Below are 22,432 nucleotides of genomic sequence, written 5' to 3'. Positions count from 1 at the left end.
CCATGAAAGATTGAATTTTTTGTTACAAGTTAGCAGAAAGGGAGACTTTGTGAGAAAAAACAAAAAAATATCAATTTCCGCTAACTTGTGCCAAAAAAAAAAAACTTCTATGAACTCGCCATGCCCCTCACGGAATACCTTGGGGTGTCTTCTTTCCAAAATGGGGTCACATGTGGGGTATTTATACTGCCCTGGCATTTTAGGGGCCCTAAAGCGTGAGAAAAAGTCTGGAATCCAAATGCCTAAAAATGCCCTCCTAAAAGGTACTCATTGGAATTTGGGTGTGAGAAATATCTCTGTAAAATGAAAACTTTGCATAAAAAAAAAGGGAAAAGTTGTCTTTTACAGAGATATTTATCTCACCCAGCATGGGTGTATATGTAAAAATACACCCCAAATACATTGCCCTACTTCTCCTGAGTACGGCAATACCACATGTGTGACACTTTTTTGCAGCCTAGGTGCGCAAAGGGGCCCAAATTCCAATGAGTACTTAGGATTTCACAGGGCATTTTTACACATTTGGATTCCAAACTACTTCTCACACTTTAGGGCCCCTAAAATGCAAGGGCAGTATAAATACCCCACAAGTGACCCCATTTTAGAAAGAAGACACCCCAAGGTATTCTGTGAGGGGTATGGTGAGTTCATGTAAAATTTTTATTTTTTGTCACAAGTTAGTGGAATATGAGACTTTGTAAGAAAAAAATAAAAATATAATTTTCCGCTAACTTGTGACAAAAACTAAAAACTTCCATGAACTCACTATGTCCTTCAGCGAATACCTTAGGGTGTCTACTTTCCGAAATGGGGTCATTTGTGGGGTGTTTCTACTGTCTGGGCATTGTAGAACCTCAGGAAACATGACATGTGCTCAGAAAGTCAAAGTGCGTAAATTTACATTTTTGCACCATAGTTTGTAAACGCTATAACTTTTACCCAAACCAATAAATATACACTTATTGCATTTTTTTTAAATCAAAGACATGTAGAACAATACATTTAGAACAATAAAATTTATATAGAAATGTAGTTTTATTTGAAAAATTTTACAACAGAAAGTGAAAAATTTAATTTTTTTGCAAAAATTTCGGTCAATTTCGATTAATATCAAAAAAAGAAAAATTGTCAGCAGCAATGAAATACCACCAAATGAAAGCTCTATTAGTGAGAAGAAAAGGAGGTAAAATTCATTTGGGTGGTAAGTTGTATGACCGAGCAATAAACCGTGAAAATAGTGTAGTGCAGAATTGTAAAAAGTGGTCTGGTCATTAAGGGGGTTTAAGCTAGGGGAGCTGAGGTGGTTAAAATGGGTCAGAGTGGATATCTATTAGTGATGAGCGGCAGGGGCAATATTCGAATTCGGGATATTTCGCAAATATTTTGGAGAATATTCATCATATATTCGCGAATTCTCGAATTCGCGGTTATATTCTTGATTGCGAAAATCAGCAATGTAATATGCGCGTATTGTGTGCGCAATACAGGCGTGGGTCTCTTTTGCTACATTTTTCAAGCTGCTTGAATTTTCCTGAGACTGGAGAAAATGGTTGCACGGCAGAACATTACAATAGCTTTATATGCAGTTAGAGTTCTTTAATATATTTGCGATTGCAAAAATCGGCAATTAATGATGCGCATATTTTGGTGCAATACGTACAACTTCACATTTTAGCAGGTCTAACAACATATTACTGATTGGTGCACTAGGTATTGTTGTCACATCACAGCACTATGTCCGTAGCATGTATGTATGTATGGACAGCAGAACCTATCACCTACACTATATCACGATCCAACCTAGGGATCATATTCGAATTCTCAATATTTCGCGAATATTTTGTAGAATATTCTGCGAATATTCCCAAATTCGAATATTCGTTATATTCTACTTTTTTTTTTTACTCAAAAATTGGCAATGTAATGAACGCGTAATATGCAAATATTACGCGATCAATACAGGCGTGGGTCAAAAAGGAATATATAGCACTTACTTCGATATAGTGCTATATATTCATTTTTTAGAATATTCGTCATTGACCAGGGGTAGGCAACTTTCCTATTGGTTGCTAGGGATGTTGCTAATCTCAGACAAAGATATTGCTGCCTTCTCATTGGCCCACAAGCAAGAAGCAGGGAGGGATCATGGGTTCAGATGAAAAAAAATCTAGAATATTCACGAATACGATTATATAGCACTATATTCTAAATCTTAGTGAATTCTCGAAGTGGCGATATTCGCGATTAAAATTCACAATTCGAATATTCGCACCCAACACTAATGTTTATAAAAAAAATTGGAAGAAAAAATGTAATACAATAAATAGGTTGTAGTAAAATAAATAGATCCTAAGGTGAATAACCAGCACAAAATTCTATTGTTCTACAGTGGGTTTAACCATTAATAATTCCCCAAGTTTGACCAAAGATTTTACTCTTTGCATTGCAAAGTCTAAAATCTCAGGCCAGATCTGCAACATTCTTTTGTCATTTCACCTTTTGCCTCAGGCAGCAGGAAGGCGAGGGACATGGGTGCACCCCTGGTCTGAATTCTATAATCATGATCACATAAGAGGAGTTTCCACACTGACCTGGAGGACCCTACAGCTGCTGCCATCTCAGTGTGATACTTTTACCTTTAGGAGTCACATAGATGAGCATATGACACAACTCTTCCCAGCACTGCTCAGTGGGCGAGATAATTGTTTAGGTGTATTGCAGAAGTACAATGATGTAATAACTGAAGAATGTGGAAACACCCATTTGTCACAAGCCTTAACAGATACAAGAGAATGTTCTTCTAGACACTTGGACCAGACTGAAGAACTGCTTGGGAGATAAAGCAGCTTTTCAAAACATTTCAAGCAAGACGGTATACCAAGACTATCAAGACTAACTCCAGCTTCTCCTCCCAATTGAGAGCTTTAAAGTATGGCATGATATATATATATTTATTTATTGTTTCTTAGCATTGTCATAATATTTAATGATGGAAATATACCTTTAACTTTTTGCTTCCTTCAGCTTTATTTGCACTTCATCATTCAGGATTCAAAACTTTCGTATAGAAAAGATCTTGACTCTGTTACCAATTGTATTCCATAGGGGCTAATGAGAGATCCATGTTTCTGCATACAAACTTATTTTCCAATATGTGGCATGCTCTACTGCAGGGATGGCCAACCTATGGCTCTCCAGCTGTTTCAAAACTACAACTCCCAGCATGCCCAGACTTGCCTTCAGCCTACAGCAGGGCATGGTGGGAGTTGTAGTTTTACAACAGCTGGAGAGCCACATGTTAGCCATCCCTGCTCTACTGGATGCAGTGTGATGGCTATATTTTTAATCAAGGTCAATACAAACTGAAAATAGTCTGTATTTCTCTTAACTCCATCATAAAAATGCACGATCATATATGCAGGTTTTTAAAATGGGGGGATGAAAATCTGTCACTTTCAGATCCCCGACTTTCAGAGTTACTGAAATCCTACATTGCCAATCTTCATTCTCCTTAAATCTGCCATCAGAGAGAGTGGAGAGGTCCCATACATGTTAAATAATCCACAAATCCCACTGTAATCAGCAGCTTATCTGATATGGGTCATTTATGTTTGTGCTTCTGATGCAGCTAGAGATCTGTCTCTTCAGCTCAGTAGAGGTTATATTTTTAATAGATTATTGAGCACATTACAGAAGTTTAAGGGATGGAGTAACTGCTTTAAAAATTGTGCCATAACTATAAGGCCTCTTTCACACGGGCGAGTTTTCCACGCGGGTGCAATGCGTGAGGAACGCATTGCACCTGCACTGAATCCGGACCCTTTCATTTATATAGGGCTGTGCACATGAGCGGTGATTTTCACGCATCACTTGTGCGTTGCGTGAAAATTGCAGCAAGCTCTATTTTGTGCGTTTTTCACGCAAAACAGGCCCCATAGAAGTGAATGGGGCTGCGTGAAAATAGCAAGCATCCGCAAGCAAGTGAGGATGCGGTGCTATTTTCACGCATGGTTGCTAGGAGATGATCAGGATGGGGACTTGATCATTATTATTTTCCCTTATAACATGGTTATAAGGGAAAATAATAGCATTCTTGATACAGAATGCTTAATAAAATAGGGCTGGAGGGGTTAAAAAAAATAAAAAATAATTTAACTCACCTTGTTCCCGCAGCCTGGCTTCTCTTCTTTCTTCTTTGTTCAGGACCTGGGTAAAGGACCTTTGACATCACCACGGTGAAGGATCATGTGATGGACCATGTGATGAGCGCAGTGATGTCATCAAAAGTCCTTTACCCAGGTCCTGAACAAAGAAGAAAGAAGAGAAGCCGGGCTGCGGGAACAAGTGGATTAAGGTGAGTTAAATTATTTTTAATTTTTTTTTTAACCCTCCAGCCCTATTTTACTAAGCATTCTGTATCAAGAATGCTATTATTTTCCCTTATAACCATGTTATAAGGGAAAATAAAATCTACACAACACCTAACCCGAACTTCTGTGAAGAAGTTCGGGTACCAAACATGACGATTACATTAAAATGTTCTGCACTAGCGTGGAAAAATTGCGCATTGTCCCGCGACGCACCCGCATCTTATCCGGCACAAATCCATGACGCCTGTTTGAAAGAGGCCTGAGGCTTTCCAACAGTTCTGGCACAATACTTGTGAAACCATGATGTTTTACTTATTCCTTTTAAGTTTTCTTTAAGTATGCAGTGCGGTGCTCAGGTGTCACTCTTCTTTAACAGTCGCTCGAGTTCCTAATATAACAAAGTCTCTGTTATGAATTATAACAAAAGTTTTCAATTTCTTAGCTAATCATACTTTGGGTACACAGGGTGCCTCCTGACTTGTCACCAGTAGCTTTCCTGCTTCTTAGGCCTCGTGCACACGACCGTTCCATTTTTTGTGGTCCGCAAATTGCGGACTTGCAAAACACGGAGGCCGCCCGTGCGCCTTCCGCAATTTGCGGAATGGAACAGGCGGCCCATTGTAGAAATGCCTATTCTTGTCCGCAAAACGGACAAGAATAGGACATGTTATATTTTTTTTGCAGGGCTACGGAATGGAGCAACGGATGAGGACAGCATCTTTTGTGGCCCCATTGAAGTGAATGGGTCCGCAGGTGGACCAGAACAAGGGTCGTGTGCATGAGGCCTTTCACTGACTCCTCGCTCCCTGTTTATTGCACTCTGATCTGAGGGTGATGCAACCCACATACAGGGTACATTGCTCTGGACTACACTACACATAGACCACAAAGCTGCAGGTGTCCTCTCACCAGTCTTGCACTGTTTCCTCTACCTTTGCTGGTTCTCTTCAGTGCCCTGCAACACACTCTTCTCTGCTATTCACTTAAAATACATGTAGCATGCAGGATCAGGTCTTAGATTAGACTCTGCCCACTTCCAGTGCTTCACATACATCTTTCTTGGAAAGCAGCGTCTCTCTTGTAGTGTCTTCTCGCACAGGTTACATATTTTGCATTCTTGCCCATATTGTAGCTGTGTATGGGATATAGCTTATGTTGTCATTTCTATTTGGCTGTGTATTCTGCCTGCTACATGCATTTTCATATCAACATCTATGTTTCTGGACAGCTTTATTGTTTGTAGCTATTACAAACATAGCAGCAAGTTAATTGTGTCATTGTCTTTTAGATTTTTACAAGAACATGGCTGGATTTGCACTAACAGATGGTAAGTTTGGTGTCAAAACTGATATTTTGGTCAAGTCTATCAAGAAAGAGAAGTAAACATGGCTGATTAAACATTAACCCCTTAACAACCCTTGACATACTAGAACGTCATGGCAGCAAGTGATTTGCCGATCTTTGACGTACTAGTACGTCATGATGATTGGGCGGGTACAGGCGCTGGGGTGACAGGGGGCCGAAGACTACCATGGCAACCCCAGGCCTTGCAAAAGCCTCGGGATCTGCCATATACAGAATCCTGTGAGACCCAGCCCTTATGCACACACAGCATGTATTCTACTACATTGAAACAGGCATCAGACCCTGAAATGTTGAAGTCCCTGTACTGGGACTAAAATGAAAAGTAAAAAAAAAAAAAGATATACTTTTTTTTAAAATAAAAATAAAACTTTACATAAAAAAAATGCCTACCCCCTCAGGTGAACACTATAAAAAAAAAAAATGCCAAAACAGCCATTTTTTTGGCCACCTTACCCAAAAAGTGTAATATTGAATGACGATTGGCAGAAGAAAAAAAATATGGCTTTCTCGAAATGGAGACACAAAAGCATGATTTTTATTTTCAAAAATGCTTTTTATTGTGTAAAACTAAAATAAATAAAATAAAAAATAGACCTATTTAGTATTTCTGCATCCGTCACAACCTGCTCTATACCAATATCCCATGATTTACCCCCTCAGGTGAACGCCATAAAAAAAAATAATAATAATAAAAAAAAAGCTCTGCAAAAACAATTTTTTTTGGTCACCTTGCCCCAAAAAAGTGTAATATCGAACGATCAGAAATCATATGTACCCCAAAATGGTACCAATAAAACCTGTCACCTTATCCTGTAGTTTCCAAAATGGAGTCACTTTTTGGGAGTTTCTACTGTAGGGGTGTTTCCGGGGGTTCTTAAATTGCGACATGGCAACTCAAAATTATCCCAGTGAAATCTGCCCTCTAAAATTCTTATGTTGCTCTTTCCCTTCTGCAATCTGCAGTGTGCCCATACAGCAATTTACAACCACATATGGGGTGTTTCTGTAAACTGCAGAATCAGGGTAATAAATATTGAGTTTTGTTTTGCTGTTAACCCTTGCTGTGTTACAGGAAAATGGATTAAAATGGAAAATCTGCAAAAAGAAGTGATATTTTAAAATTTCTCCTTTTATTTTCCTTTAATTCTTGGGGAACATCTAAAGGGTTAACAAAGTTTGTAAAATCATATTTGAATAACACGAGGGGTGTATTTTCAAAAAATGGTCTTTTATGGATGTTTTCTATTATGTAAGCCCCACAAAGTGACTTCGAAAGTGGATTTTGGAAACTTTCTTGAAAATTTTAAAAATCGCATCTAACATTGTACTCCTTCTAAGACCCCCCCCCCAAAAATGACATTTACAAAAATGATGCCAACATAAAATAGACATATGGGTATGTAAAGTGGTCACCGTTTTTAAGATATCACTTAAATGCAGAGAAATTGAAATTTTAAAAACTTTTGGTACATTTAGGATTTTTTTTTATCAACTTGAATTTAAAATTGTCATGAAGTACAATGTGTCATGAGAAAACAATCTCAGAATGGTTTGGATAAGTAAAAGCTTTCCAAAATTATTGCCACATAAAGTGACACGTCAGATTTGCAAAAAAATGGCTAGGTCCATAAGGTGAAAACTGGCCCAGGGTAGAAGAGGTTAAAAGAATGATTTGTTTTATTTTTCAAATTTTAATTTTTGTACATTGGTCTGATGGCTTCAGTGAGCATTCTATTTCAGTTATATGAAGCCTACATCTCCCCCTTTCAGCATTCTAGGCTACAATGTCCCATTTCTTCCTGCTGCTGATATGGTTCCTCTAAGGCTAGTTTTGCACTCCCGGTATGGTTACCGTAGGTTGTTCCTGCAGGGAACAGCCTGCAGCTCGCTGCATCCGGCATTGCCTGATGTTACATAATGCCCGCTGGCCCCATTGACTATAACTGGAACTGGCAGAGACACGGCATTACCCAGCAAATATGCTGCGATTAGCCTGACAAAAAATGCTGCGTGTGAATCCTGGCATATTTGCCGGGTAGCACCTGAATCTCCACCAGACCCCATTATGGTCAATAGGGCCGGCAGGCATTGCAGTAACATCCGGCAGTGCGCGATCCAGAGAGCTCCGTCAGGCTGTTCTCTGCTGGAACCTTATCGCCAGTGTGAAGGAAGCCTAAGTTATTGCATCCTGCTATCTGGGACAGTATCTGAGAGAGGGTGCATCTGCACCATTAATCACTGTAGAGCTTCTACAGCTAGAACCAGACTACAGAAGATACTGTTTGTAGTCAGGTTCCTCTACTGAGCCAAAGAACTCTATATACCATTAGAAAATACATGCAGGGGTGAAACAGGACTGAAGAGACAAAATAGGCAACTACTTTCCATACAAAAAAAATGCTTAAAGGGTTTCTGTCACCCCATTAAACCGTTTTTTTTTTTTTTCTTTACTAATAATCCCTACACTGCGATCTCCTCATACATAATCTAATTAATGATTTTGGTTCAGTAGAATTTCTTAAAAATCGATTTTTATAATATGTAAATTACCTTGCTACCAGCAAGTAGGGCGGCTACTTGCTGGTAGCAGCCCCATCCTCCGATGGTAATGACGCCCCCTCTGCTTGTTGATTGACAGGGCCAGCGGACGGGATCTTTCTCCGCTGGCCCTGCCTGTTTTGATTCAATATCTGGCGCCTGCGCCGCGGCCGTACCTATATTCAATCTGCGCAGGCACACTGAGAGGCGGCCACTCACTCGGCCGCTCGCTCCTCAATGCGCCTGCGCCGGGTGTAGATGTGACGTCATCGGCGCAGGCGCATTGAGGATGGAGCGGCCGAGTGAGTGGCCGCCTCTCAGTGCGCCTGCGCAGATTGAATATAGGTACGGCCGCGGCGCAGGCGCCAGATATTGAATCAAAACAGGCAGGGCCAGCGGAGAAAGATCCCGTCCGCTGGCCCTGTCAATCAACAAGCAGAGGGGGCGTCATTACCATCGGAGGATGCGGCTGCTACCAGCAAGTAGCCGCCCTACTTGCTGGTAGCAAGGTAATTTACATATTATAAAAATCGATTTTTAAGAAATTCTACTGAACCAAAATCATTAATTAGATTATGTATGAGGAGATCGCAGTGTAGGGATTATTAGTAAAGAAAAAAAAAAAAACGGTTTAATGGGGTGACAGAAACCCTTTAAATGCACATGTGGTTGCTGGAACTATTTCTAATTATGCATTTTTTCTAATTACAGATCCTTTCATAGGGGTTAAGGGATTCATTTATACTTCAGGGAAAAAAATGACGGTTAGCAATTTCCAGAAAGATCTTCTTGTTGCACACCCAGAAGAGGGCACTGCCATTTTCGAATCAGATGTAGATGCTGGAGGTACAGTAGATACAATAACAGTTGTCCAGTGCGTTTAACTTTATATACACTAGTGGAAAATCAAAGAACACATGAAAAAAACTTAATGTGATTGAATTGAGATTGACAAAGTGTTACTTGGTCAATGATCACCCAACCAAGATGGTGCACCCTTTACTTTCTGCAGCAGGATATATGTTGAGGCAGGATCACATTAGTACTGGGTAGCATCTCCACTTACATAGATACAGGCTGCCACTCTAGCATGATAACAGTCATACAGTTGCTGGATATCCTCCTGTGGTATGTCATTCCAAGCTTTCTCAGCTTGGCCCAATAGTTCAGCCAAGGTGGCTGTTGGTTACTGTGCATGGGAGATCCATCACCCCATCCAATGCCAGACATTCTTGATGGGGGAGAGATCTGGCAATAGAGCTGGTCAAGGGAGCTCCTGGATACCCCAAAGAGCATGTTGCGTAGCGCAGGCAGTGTTTTGACAGACATTATGTTGTTGGAACACATGTTGGAACATGTCTCCTGGTCAAAAAAGGCTTTAGGACTGATTTCACAGTGTGACAGGACCAGCCATTTTAGCTAATGACGCCCCACATCATGACACCTGGTGTTTGTCCTGTGCCTCTTTGCAGTAGATGATCTCTAGCCTTCCTGCGAACCCTGTGATGCATGTTTTTCATATATATTTTTACATATTTGTTTCTTGGCCGAGTGTTTCATTAACAAGAAGTATTTTAGAATAATAGGAATGTAGTAAAATTTAACAAATTTTCTCATCTCTAGTCACAATTTTTTGGGGTAATTAGGATACATTGCTCATTTAAAACAATCATCTTTCTTTCTGTTATAGCGGAACAAGCAACATTCTACCTGGAGACATACAAGGAGATTGGTGATGGAAATAGCATTCCAGTGGCCATCAGCTGCCAAATAGGCAGTACAAATTACCTTCTGTGCATAGAAAGTAATTCAGTTATTCTTAAGGTAAGATGATAAACGGTGAAATACAACGATGCTAATATAGAGATATACCCGGACTTTTCTAAAGTTACGCAAGATAAAAGAAGAGAATATAAGGATGTAAAAAAGAGATTGATACAAGCCCAACTAAAATACTCCATGATGTACCCCGCAAAACTACGGGTTATCTACAAAGAAACCGTTCAATTCTTCTCCAACCTAAGTGATGCAGCTGATTGGATGGACTCTAAGGGCATTAAATAATCTGCTCGTGGTTACAGTGAGGGGGAGCTGGGGGGGTCAACGGCGGGGGGGGGGGGGGGATAGTCTATAGTTAGAGACCTATGAGCCACAGTTTGCGACTCGCAGGTCAGAATGGGATTTGGGTTTGGGGGGTGGGGGAGGGGGCTTTTTTCCCCGGGGAACTGTCGCCCAGTGCTGCCCTAAAGTCAGGGGGGACTATTAAAAAAAAAAAAATGTCCAGAATATTGACATGGAATATCCGCGGTTTTGCGGATAAAATTAAGAGGTGCGCAGTGTTTGATTTGGTCTCTAGACATCTACCAGCAATAGTGGCCCTGCTAGAAACACACCTTACAGGTGAAAAAGTGGCAGCGCTCGGCGGAAGGAGATGGGCCTCCCACGAATACCACTCTTGTTATTCCACATACTCTCATGGAATTAGCGTTTATGTTCACAGACAGGTAGACTATGACCCAATAGAACAGCTAATTGATCAAGAGGGCCGGTATATTTTTTTGCACTGTCATTGGCAGGGGCAAAGGAGAATTATTGCTTTTATATACATTCCACCCCCTTCACCACAACCGTATTATGTAAACTGATGGATTTTATTTCAGTACGAGAGGAGTGCCCGGTGCTGGTGATGGGCGACTTCAACTCGGTCATGGACATTAAAAAAGATAGGATTTCCACTATAACTAATTATGAATCAAATCTTGGTTCAAGTACTGTACTATCTAGAATGTGTAAAGAAATGGCACTGGTTGACATATGGCGATCTCTTTATGGAAATAAGCAAGTATTTTCATGTTTCAGTTACACATATAGGTCCATGTCCCGAGTTGATCTGGCTCTCGCCAGCCCCGGGCTCATAAATAGGGTTAAAAAAATGAATTATGAATGTCAGTGTTTCTGACCACAGTCCGGTTATGGTAACATTGGATAGTCCTAATAAACCAAATAAAAATAGAATTTTTAAACTTAACCCCCATTGGATGACATTAATAAGGGAATTGGATAAGATTAACAAAGAAATAAAGCTCTTTTGGAGCAACAACGTTAATTCAACACACATTCATATGGTTTGGGACTCGCTTAAAGCATACCTTCGGGGTATATACTCTCACCAAATTAGAAAACAAAAAAATGCCTTTGTTCAAACTCAAAAAGAAATAGAAGGGAGGCTAGACCAGATAATGAACGAGATCACCCATGTAAACACCCCAGAAAAACAACTTCAATTAAAAAAAGTACAAGATGAATATAAACAATATCTATATAAAAAAGCACAGAACAAAATGTTCTTCTCAGGGTTGAGAACCTTTAGCGAGTCCGGCAAACCAAGTACTGTTATCCATGATAATAAAAAATCAAAGGGGGGAGTAATAATATCACCCGAATTAGGACAGAGGCAGGAAACACCCTACGAGACCCTGATGACATTCTAAAGGAATTTACCCGATATTTTTCGACGTTATATCAAGCTGGGTCTAAAAATCAGGGAGGAAAAATAGATTAATATCTAGACAATATTAAGATCCCTGAATTTGACCAACAAGATATTGACTGGTTGAATAGACCTATCCAATTGACCGAGCTACAAATTACGCTGCAATCTATTAAGGGTAACACATCCCCAGGGGTGGATGGCTTTCCATTTGAATTATACCGAAAACATGAGGGAACTATCCTTCCCCAAATGTTGGAGGTACTAAATCAATCTTGGACAATGGGTTCCCTACCCCCCTCATGGATGGAAGCAACCTCCACATTAATCCCCAAAAGAGGGAAAGATCCGCTGTCAGTCACATCCTATCGCCCCATCTCTCTGTTGAACACAGATTATAAAATCCTTGCCAAATTGTTAGCCAATAGATTAAAAACAGTTATCCACAAAGTCGTCCATGCGGACCAAACTGGGTTCATTCCTAAAAGGAACATACAGGACAACGTAAGGAGGGCCTTCCTGAACATTCAGATGGGGGATGGGGGGGACTGCTCCATCCTGTCCCTGGACGCCGCTAAGGCCTTCGACAGGGTGGAGTGGCCCTTCCTCTGGAGAGTAATGTCCCGGGTGAAAATAGGCGAATATTTCTCCAGATGGTTCGTATTCTGTATCAAAACCCGGTATCCAGGGTCCGAATCAATGGTGAATACTCTGTACCCTTCCCCCTGACCTGAGGAACACGTCAGGGTTGCCCCCTTTCCCCTTTGCTCTTCTCGCTGTTCCTGGAGCCAATTGCATGCAAAATTAGAGCAGACGGGGAAATACCGGGCTTTGGGTGCGAGGGAGAAGCTGACAAAATAAGTTTATATGCGGACGATATGTTGCTTTTTCTGGGGAGGGGGTATACGAATTTGCCCAGGGTTATGGAAAGTCTGGACGAGTTTGGATGCCTATCTGGATATGAGATAAACTGGAAAAAAAATCAAAATTTCTCCCATTAAGACGTCCGGTCCCGCTTGGTCATAACTTTCGGGTTAGCATATTGACTCCAGCAGACTCCTTACTATATCTAGGTATCCAGATAGGGACCAAGCTGGAACATTATACAAAATTGAATATACTTCCAATAATAGATAGAGTTAAGGAAAAAATTAGAACATGGCTAAAACTCCCCTTGTCACAAATCAACCGCATAGCACTTATAAAAATGACACTACTACCAATGTTATTATACATATTTAATGCTAGCCCAATAACGATAGAAGATAAGTTTTTTAATAAGTTAGAGACCCTCTTCAATGAACTGATATGGGGCCGCAAACGAGTTAGAATTAAGATACAATATTTGTATAAAGAAGATGGTGGAATGTCTGTCCCTTTTCTAAAAGGATACTATATAGCTGCCCAATTGAGATGGTGTGTGAGGAATCGAAAGAATAAATGCATTCGGCCTTTTTTTGGGGAGCACTGTAGACCTTGGGCGGATCTTTTTCATATTCTCGAAACTGGTATTTGCAAGAAGAAAACAATAATAAACCCGTTCAGTAAAATGCTTGGGTATATTTGGCAACAAGTTAGACATATGGCTGGAGTATCAGAAGCAGTTCAGTACACCCCACTGTGGGGGAATGCACACTTACCACAAGATATGCAACTGGGTGATGTTGAATATTGGGAAAAACATGGGATATATTTAATTGCACAGGTTTTTCATAAAGGACAGATTAAGCCCTTAAATGAAATTCTACCAGATATCACATGAGGATTTATTGATAAATTTCGATACGAACAATTACGACACGCTATACACTACACGGAGAATAAGAATTATTTAAATATAGTATGGAACACTTTTTTAGACGTTTGTCAAGATATGACAGTCTATGACATGGATTAAAATATTCCGGAAACTGCAGGATTGCTCCCCTATGAAGTATAAAGCATGCACGGACTATGTTATCCTGGGCACTCTCCCAGAGACAGATAAAAATAAAACTGAGCAGATACTCTGGCTCCGGGGCATCGCCCTGGCCAAAATAATAATCGTTAAATATTGGGGCACCATGAAATATCCTAATTTTCAGGAATGGATGGAATGGATGAATAGGGTTAGGCAGTATGAATATATTCTAGCTCAAACAGCGGGGAAAAAGGCGGCCTGGTTGCGGATTTGGGGCAACTGGAAACAATGACATATGGCGTAGATACGGCAGCTCCGTGGAAAAAAGGGGGGGGGGGAGGGATGGGGGCGTTAAAAAATAAGAGGGAAACTAAGCATAAGATGAGATGATGTTACTATTGCTTTGTGATATTGAAATGGAAGATTGTAGATTTCTATCTTTTTGAAAATAAAATATGTAAAAAAAAAAAAGTTAAGATGATAAGATCCAGTACCAGATAAATATCTATTACCTATAAATTACTTGAGGCAACCCTTTAATCTCTAAACAATTTTAAGGGTTACATTAAATAAAAGGTACAGTGGGAGTAGTTACGGGGTGTTGTACACTCTCTAGCAATATGGCACTGTCAGTCCTAGCCACCAAGGCTGACCGGGGAGAGATGCATGGCGGACTCGGTGGTGACCGCCATGGATACCTTGAGGTGCTGTGGCTTTGCATCACCAACATGGTTTGAAATAATATTTGACAATAATTACGAAGTTTCTAGGAGGCTCAAGAAAAATGAGGAAAGTCTTTTGGATTCCCAGAAGTCCAGGCAAATCTCCTGGTACCCAAGTGACCTTAGCAGTGGAAAGAATAATTGGTGGCTGCAGATCATGTGTGAAGACACCATCAACGCATGATACTCGTGCCTGGATAACCTGTGATGATGGTCATCTGACATGAGGGGACGGATCTCCTGTGGTGTGCTGCTTGTATGAAGACTTAGTGCCCCACACAATAGTGCTCTCTCGTAATGCCTCCTTTACATTAGTGAAGCCCCTGTGGTGATAATAAAATAAAAAACAGTAATACTCTCCTAGCTCTGTTCATCATTCCTGAGTGGGTTCGATGCAATGATGTCATCATGCCTGCTGAGCTGAGAGAGTGCAAAGGCCTAGGAATCTTCATTGAGTACTCAGCCCAGCAGGCGCAATGATGTCCCTGCATCGCACCTGCTGGGGTGAGCACAGGGCGGGGAATGAAGCTTGGGCCATAATGGATGACAGACATCCAGTCAGCCACATAGCAGTCACTAGGGCTATTACAGTGGTAGTTCTGCCTGTGGTCTGACCTTTGTAAGGAAATAAAAGGATCCCCTCTGATCACACTATTGCATTGGGAACGATGCAGAAAGAGAAAAGTCCAATTTTTTTCAAGTTGTGGGGAATGTCTAATGTGACAGTTTAATTTCAATACCCAGGTCTACCAACACTAAACTAACTCCTATATATGGAACCTTCTTGTTTCGTATAAGAGATGGTTGCTGAAATTCCCTGATGTGGGAATATTACTTATTCAGAGAGTGCCAGTGTTTTTTCACTATTTGCTCTACCTTATAACCTAAATGATGAAAAATTTGTGCAAAAGCACTATGTCCATCACTGTTTTTCCTATTCAGACTGAATCCTGTATTACATCAGGCCTAGTACATGTTCTGGATAACCTCTCTCACAAAATGTATTCTTTATCTTGTTCAGACACCATGCATTTAGCTCTGAGTCTGACAAAACACAACATATGTGCTGAAATTGAGATTTCCGGAGGGATCTCTTAGTTGCATAGGGGTGTGAACTAGAAAAATGTAAAATACTATTCCTACCTGTTTGCTTTCTATAGATATGTCTTCAAGCTTCCATCCTGGTCCTTATTGACCTTTTTCTGATCATATTGAACTTAAACTCATAAATCTTTGCCAAATTTTTACGTGTTCGTAACCCTGAGTATTTAAAAATATAATTATATTTTTGAACAAAGCAAAGAGGGAAGGGTTGACTCACCCAGTCAGAGGGAATAGAATGAAAATGAAAGTATAGACCGGCACTCAGATATGGGGAAACAGCAGGAATTTATTAAGGCTAAAAGAAAAAAAAAATGGTTTACACCATATGAGCAACAATAAAATGGTACTTGAATAGCAATAAAAAACTAGCAGTAGCTAGAAAAATGTCTGGTTATTAAAAATAAGTTGCTCAGTACTGTGGGTCTAGAGTGATATCAGATGGATGTGTTGGTTTGCACATCAAATGACCCTGTGTAGAGAGTGGCAGCGCTGTAGCACGGTGGCACTGGCTGTCTTTAACCACCTCCGGACCGCCTAACGCAGATTCGCGTTCCGGAGGTGGCAGCGCTGCGCAGAGTCACGCATATACGCGTCATCTCGCGAGACGCGAGATTTCGCTCAAAGCCGGCCCGCGCATGCGCATCGCGGGCCGGCAAAAGTTAAAGAACAATTTCGTCACCAGCCTGCCAGCAATGATCATTGGCTGGCAGGCTGGCGATTTTCAAAAAAACGAATCACAAGCCATATAACAGATCATATTAGTAAATATGATCTGTTATATGGCTTGTCTGCTCCTCTGCTGGTCCTTTTCGTCGGTTGGATCCAGCAGAGGAGCAGACTTTCACAGTGAGTAGCACCAACACTACACCTTAGCCCCAGATCATCCTCTGCACCCCAATTAACCCTTTGATCACCCCTTTGATCGCCCCTGTCAATCACTTAGTGAAAGACAAAAAGTGATCAGTGTAAACTGACACTTTTTTTTTTCACTAGTATTGGCTGTTAGGTTTTAGGATAGTTTAGGCCCCTTGGTTAGGTAGTTAGCGATCGGTTAGCGCCCAGCCCACCGCACCGCAGTCACTTATTCGCTGATTAGCGTATCGCTAATCAGCATTTGTACTTTTATAGTATCTGTAAGTGATCAAAACTGATCACGGTCAGATCTATAATAGTATTAGTGTCACTTTAGTTCGCCCTTCACCCAAAACGCAGTGTTTGCCCGATCAGGCCTGATCGGTCGCCCACACGTGCGTTCACCCACGCCCGCCCCACCGCAGTGACAAAAAATATATATTTTTTGATCACTGCACAATCACTTTACACGCTCTGCGGCGATAAAAAAATCAGTTTTGATATTTTTTATCTACCGCAGCGGCCTCTGGTACTTCGCTAGCCTCCCCTTTGTAAGACAGGCTTGCTTTTTTTTCTTGGGTAGTCTCAGGGAATACCCCTAAATTTTGTAGTCCAAATGGCAAACAGGGGGTATTCTTCTGAAGAGGCCTACAGGATTCTGACCCAGTCGGATGAGGAATGGGAACCCTCATCTAACGAATCTAGCGGGTCAGAATATGAACCTGTAGAAAGCAGTGGCTCTCTGACCCAAAGTTCGGACGAGGAGGTGGAGGTCCCTGATAGCACCAGGCGTACCCGGCCCCGTGTCGCTAGACCACAGGTTGTGCAGGATCCGCTTCAAGAGCAGCAGAGTGGGGCTGGCGCTGCCGGATCACGTGGTGAGGCATACACCAGCAGCGCAGCCCTCCCTGGACCTAGTACCAGCACTGCCGTACAACATGGTGACGTGGCGAGCACCAGAAGGGCAGTTGAAGCTGGTACGGTGGCACGTGCAGTAGTTACCCCATCGCAGCCACCGCACAGACAGGCCCGTAGAGCCCCTAGAATCCCTGAGGTGCTGGCAAACCCTGATTGGCAGTCACCAACTTCAGCTGCACCATTAGTTCCCCCTTTCACCGCCCAGTCTGGAGTTCGGGTTGAGACGGCTCAGATCGGTTCGGCCCTGGGATTTTTTGAGCTGTTCTTGACTGCGGAGCTCTTGTACTTAGTCGTGGCAGAGACAAACCGGTATGCCACACAATTTATATCCGCCAACCCGGGAAGCTATTATGCCCAGCCTTTCCGGTGGAAACCAGTCCAAGTTTCCGAAATTAAAATTTTTCTGGGCCTTCTCCTCAACATGGGTCTAACTAAAAAGCATGAATTGCGGTCATATTGGTCCACGAACCCGATTCATCACATGCCCATGTTCTCTGCTGCTATGTCCAGGGCACGATTTGAGGCCATCCTCAGTTTCCTGCATTTTAGCGACAACACCACCTCCCGTCCCAGAGGCCACCCAGCTTTTGACCGGCTCCACAAAATTCGGCCCCTCATAGACCACTTCAACCAGAAATTTGCAGATTTGTATACCCCCGAGAAAAACAGCTGCGTAGACGAGTCCCTTATACATTTTACCGGGCGCCTTGGCTTCAAACAATACATCCCAAGCAAGCGTGCCCGGTATGGGCTCAAATTGTATAAGCTCTGTGAAAGGGCCACAGGCTATACCCACAAATTTCGGATCTATGAGGGAAAAGATCAGACCCTGGAGCCGGTCGGTTGCCCTGACTACCTGGGGAGCAGAAGGAAGACAGTCTGGGACTTGGTGTCACCCTTATTCGGCAAGGGGTACCATCTTTATGTGGACAATTTCTACACAAGTGTGGCCCTCTTTAGGCATTTTTCTAGAACGGATTTGCGCCTGTGGCACCACGCGAACTAGTCGCGTGGGCTTCCCCCAACGGCTCGTTACCACCCGTCTTGCAAGGGGGGAGAGGGCTGCCTTGTGTAACGAAGAACTGCTCGCGGTGAAATGGAGAGACAAGCGTGATGTTTACATGCTCTCCTCCATTCACGCAGACACGACCATACAAATTGAAAGGACAACCCGTGTCATTGAAAAGCCCCTCTCAGTCCACGACTATAATGCGCTCATGGGAGGGGTGGACTTCAATGACCAGATGTTGGCTCCCTATTTAGTTTCCCGCAGAACCAGACGCTGGTATAAGAAGGGGTCTGTATATTTAATTCAATTGGCTCTGTACAATAGTTTTGTTCTCTACAGTAAGGCTGGGAGAACAGGATCCTTCCTCAAATTCCAGGAAGAGATCATTGAGAACCTCCTGTATCCAGAAGGTTCCGTGGCCCCATCCACCAGTGTAGTTAGCCGTCTACACGAGCGACATTTCCCCAATGTCGTTCCTGGTACCTCAACCCAACCGTCACCCCGAAAAAGATGTCGTGTCTGTAGCAGGAGTGGAATAAGGCGTGACACCCGCTATTTCTGTCCTGACTGTCCTGACCACCCTGCCCTATGCTTTGGAGAGTGTTTCCGGAAGTACCACACCCAGGTACACTTAGCATAGGGATTGCATCTCACAGGACAGGCACACAGGGCTATTAGGGCCCTTTTACTCACAGCTGCTGCAAACCTCTCCTTTCACCTGGGATAAAGTGCATAACATACTTCGCCACATCTTTGGGCGATTTGCGCTTTGCACATTGTTCCATGGGGAAGGAGAGGTTTGTTTTATAAAGGTAAAAAAAACTAAACAAAATAAAAAATACCGGTAAGTATAAAAGTTAACGTTCAGTTAAAAAAGTTTATATGTTCTGTTCAAAAGTTAATAAATTTATTGCGTTGCGGCCTGGTTTTTTCTTTTTTGTTTTTTGTTTTTTTTACCTTCCAGGTGGACCAACCGATCGACTAGCTGCAGCACTGATGTGCATTCTGACAGAAGCATTGCGCTGCTGTCAGATTACACGCAAGTCGGTGTATGCGGCGCTGCAAGACGAGATTTCTCTTCTGCAGTAAAAGATACATTTGCCGAGGCATATGAGCTGAGGAGGTGGCGGTGTTCATATACTTTGGCAAACACTTTGTATATAAAAAAAAAAAATATCCTGGCAAGGATTTATTCATCCACATCGATTGATGTGAATGGAGAAATCTGGTTTGCCAGGGCATACGAGCTAAGTTGGTATGGATGTTGGGCGGAGCTCCTATGTCCTGGCAGACGCCTTTCCCCTCCTTTTTCTTTTTTTTGGCAGAGATTTTCTCATCCACATTGATCGATGCGAATGAAGAAATCTGTGCCGTTCATTTTTTTCTTTCAGCCCAGAGGCTGAACGGAAAAAAAAAATCTCATTACCCGTATGCTCAATATAAGGAGAATAGCAGAAACTCCTAATGCTGGCCATACATGTAATTATTGTGGAGGCCATTTTTTACAGAATTTGATTTCAAACTCCTTACCACACATTTGGGCCCCTAGAATGCCAGGGCAGTATAACTACCCCACAAGTGACCCCATTTTGGAAAGAAGACACCCCAAGGTATTCGCTGATGGGCATAGTGAGTTCATGGAAGTTTTTATTTTTTGTCACAAGTTAGTGGAATATGAGACTTTGTAAGGGCTCTTTCACACTTGCGTTCTTGTCTTCCGGCATAGAGTTCCGTCGTCGGGGCTCTATGCCGGAAGAATCCTGATCAGGATTATCCTAATGCATTCTGAATGGAGGGAAATCCATTCAGGATGCATCAGGATGTCTTCAGTTCCGGAACGGAACGTTTTTTGGCCGGAGAAAATACCGCAGCATGCTGCGCTTTTTGCTCCGGCCAAAAATCCGGAACACTTGCCGCAAGGCCGGATCCGGAATTAATGCCCATTGAAAGGCATTGATCCGGATCCGACCTTAAGCTAAACGTCGTTTCGGCGCATTGCCGGACCCGACATTTAGCTTTTTCTGAATGGTTACCATGGCTGCCGGGACGCTAAAGTCCTGGCAGCCATGGTAAAGTGTAGCGGGGAGCGGGGGAGCAGTGTACTTACCGTCCGTGCGGCTCCCCGGGCGCTTCAGAGTGACGTCAGGGCGCCCCAAGCGCATGGATCATGTGATCGCATGGATCACGTCATCCATGCGCATGGGGCGCTCTGACGTCATTCTGGAGCGCCCCGGGAGCCGCACGGACTGTAAGTATACCGCTCCCCCGCTCCCCGCTCCTACTATGGCAACCAGGACTTTAATAGCGTCCTGGGTGCCATAGTAACACTGAAAGCATTTGGAAGACGGTTCAGTCTTCAAATGCTTTCAGTACACTTGCGTTTTTCCGGATCCGGAGTGTAATTCCGGCAAGTGGAGTACACGCCGGATCCGGACAACGCAAGTGTGAAAGAGCCCTAAGAAAAAAAAAAAGAAAAAAAAAAAGAAAAAAAAAATCATCATTTTCCACTAACTTGTGACAAAAAATAAAAAATTCTAGGAACTCGCCATGCCCCTCACGGAATACCTTGGGGTGTCTTCTTTCCAAAATGGGGTCACTTGTGGGGTAGTTATACTGCCCTGGCATTCTAGGGGCCCAAATGTGTGGTAAGGAGTTTGAAATCAAATTCTGTAAAAAATGGCCTGTGAAATCCGAAAGGTGCTCTTTGGAATGTGGGCCCCTTTGCCCACCTAGGCTTCAAAAAAGTGTCACACATGTGGTATCTCCGTATTCAGGAGAAGTTGGGGAATGTGTTTTGGGGTGTCATTTTACATATACCCATGCTAGGTGAGAGAAATATCTTGGCAAAAGACAACTTTTCCCATTTTTTTATACAAAGTTGGCATTTGACCAAGATATTTCTCTCACCCAGCATGGGTATATGTAAAATGACACCGCAAAACACATTCCCCAACTTCTCCTGAGTACGGCGATACCACATGTGTGACACTTTTTTACAGCCTAGGTGGGCAAAGGGGCCCACATTCCAAAGAGCACCTTTCGGATTTCACCGGCGATTTTTTACAGAATTTGATTACAAACTCCTTACCACACATTTGGGCCCCTAGAATGCCAGGGCAGTATAACTACCCCACAAGTGACCCCATTTTGGAAAGAAGACACCCAAAGGTATTCGCTGATGGGCATAGTGAGTTCATAGGACTTTTTATTTTTTGTCACAAGTTAGTGGAATATGAGACTTTGTAAGGAAAAAAAAATATATAAAATCATCATTTTCCGCTAACTTGTGACAAAAAAATAAAAAGTTCTATGAACTCACTATGCCCATCAGTGAATACCTTAGGGTGTCTACTTTCCGAAATGGGGTCATTTGTGGGGTGTTTGTACTGTCTGGGCATTGTAGAACCTCAGGAAACATGACAGGTGCTCAGAAAGTCAGAGCTGCTTCAAAAAGCGGAAATTCACATTTTTGTACCATAGTTTGTAAACGCTATAACTTTTACCCAAACCATTTTTTTTTTACCCAAACATTTTTTTTTTATCAGACATGTAGAACAATAAATTTAGAGCAAAATTTATATATGGATGTCGTTTTTTTTGCAAAATTTTACAACTGAAAGTGAAAAATGTCATTTTTTTGCAAAAAAATCGTTAAATTTCGATTAATAACAAAAAAAGTAAAAATGTCAGCAGCAATGAAATACCACCAAATGAAAGCTCTATTAGTGAGAAGAAAAGGAGGTAAAATTCATTTGGGTGGTAAGTTGCATGACCGAGCAATAAACGGTGAAAGTAGTGTAGGTCAGAAGTGTAAAAAGTGGCCTGGTCTTTCAGGGTGTTTAAGCAATAGGGGCTGAGGTGGTTAAATGAGGCACTAGGTTACCCTGTATGGAGCGATTTTGTGTGAACAGATTCAATATGAATAGAATAAATTCAGTGTGATTCTGATAGGTAATATTAGGCTTACATCAGGTAAACACCAGACAAGGCTGGCTGAATAGTACAACACGCAAATGCTGTGTTAGCCGAAAGCAAATCCCGGTAGATACGCTCGGTATGCAGTGCACAATATTGGTTACAAGTGCTTCAGCCTATGAAGAAATGTTTCAGTCTATATTGCAAAATAGACAGACCACAGTGCAGAAAAAATGAATGAAAAGTTGT

At 42.1% G+C, this 22,432-nt stretch overlaps 1 protein-coding gene across 1 annotated transcript in view; it reads left to right on the top strand.

Annotated features, from left to right (window-relative positions):
* Positions 1 to 2,789: 2,789 nt before the first annotated feature.
* Positions 2,790 to 22,432, top strand: part of LOC120996577 — a 46,156-nt gene continuing 26,513 nt past the window's right edge. Inside the window, exons 1-4 of the mRNA XM_040426580.1 lie at positions 2,790 to 2,929; positions 5,659 to 5,697; positions 8,985 to 9,119; positions 9,964 to 10,097. Of these exons, the coding sequence (XP_040282514.1) occupies positions 5,673 to 5,697; positions 8,985 to 9,119; positions 9,964 to 10,097 (294 nt within the window). The 5' untranslated portion in view covers positions 2,790 to 2,929; positions 5,659 to 5,672. The remainder of the gene's footprint in view (positions 2,930 to 5,658; positions 5,698 to 8,984; positions 9,120 to 9,963; positions 10,098 to 22,432) is intronic.

The sequence above is a fragment of the Bufo bufo genome, chromosome 1 (genome assembly GCF_905171765.1).
Source record: "Bufo bufo chromosome 1, aBufBuf1.1, whole genome shotgun sequence".
Taxonomy (NCBI): domain Eukaryota; kingdom Metazoa; phylum Chordata; class Amphibia; order Anura; family Bufonidae; genus Bufo; species Bufo bufo.
This window is presented reverse-complemented; position numbering and strand designations above follow the sequence as displayed.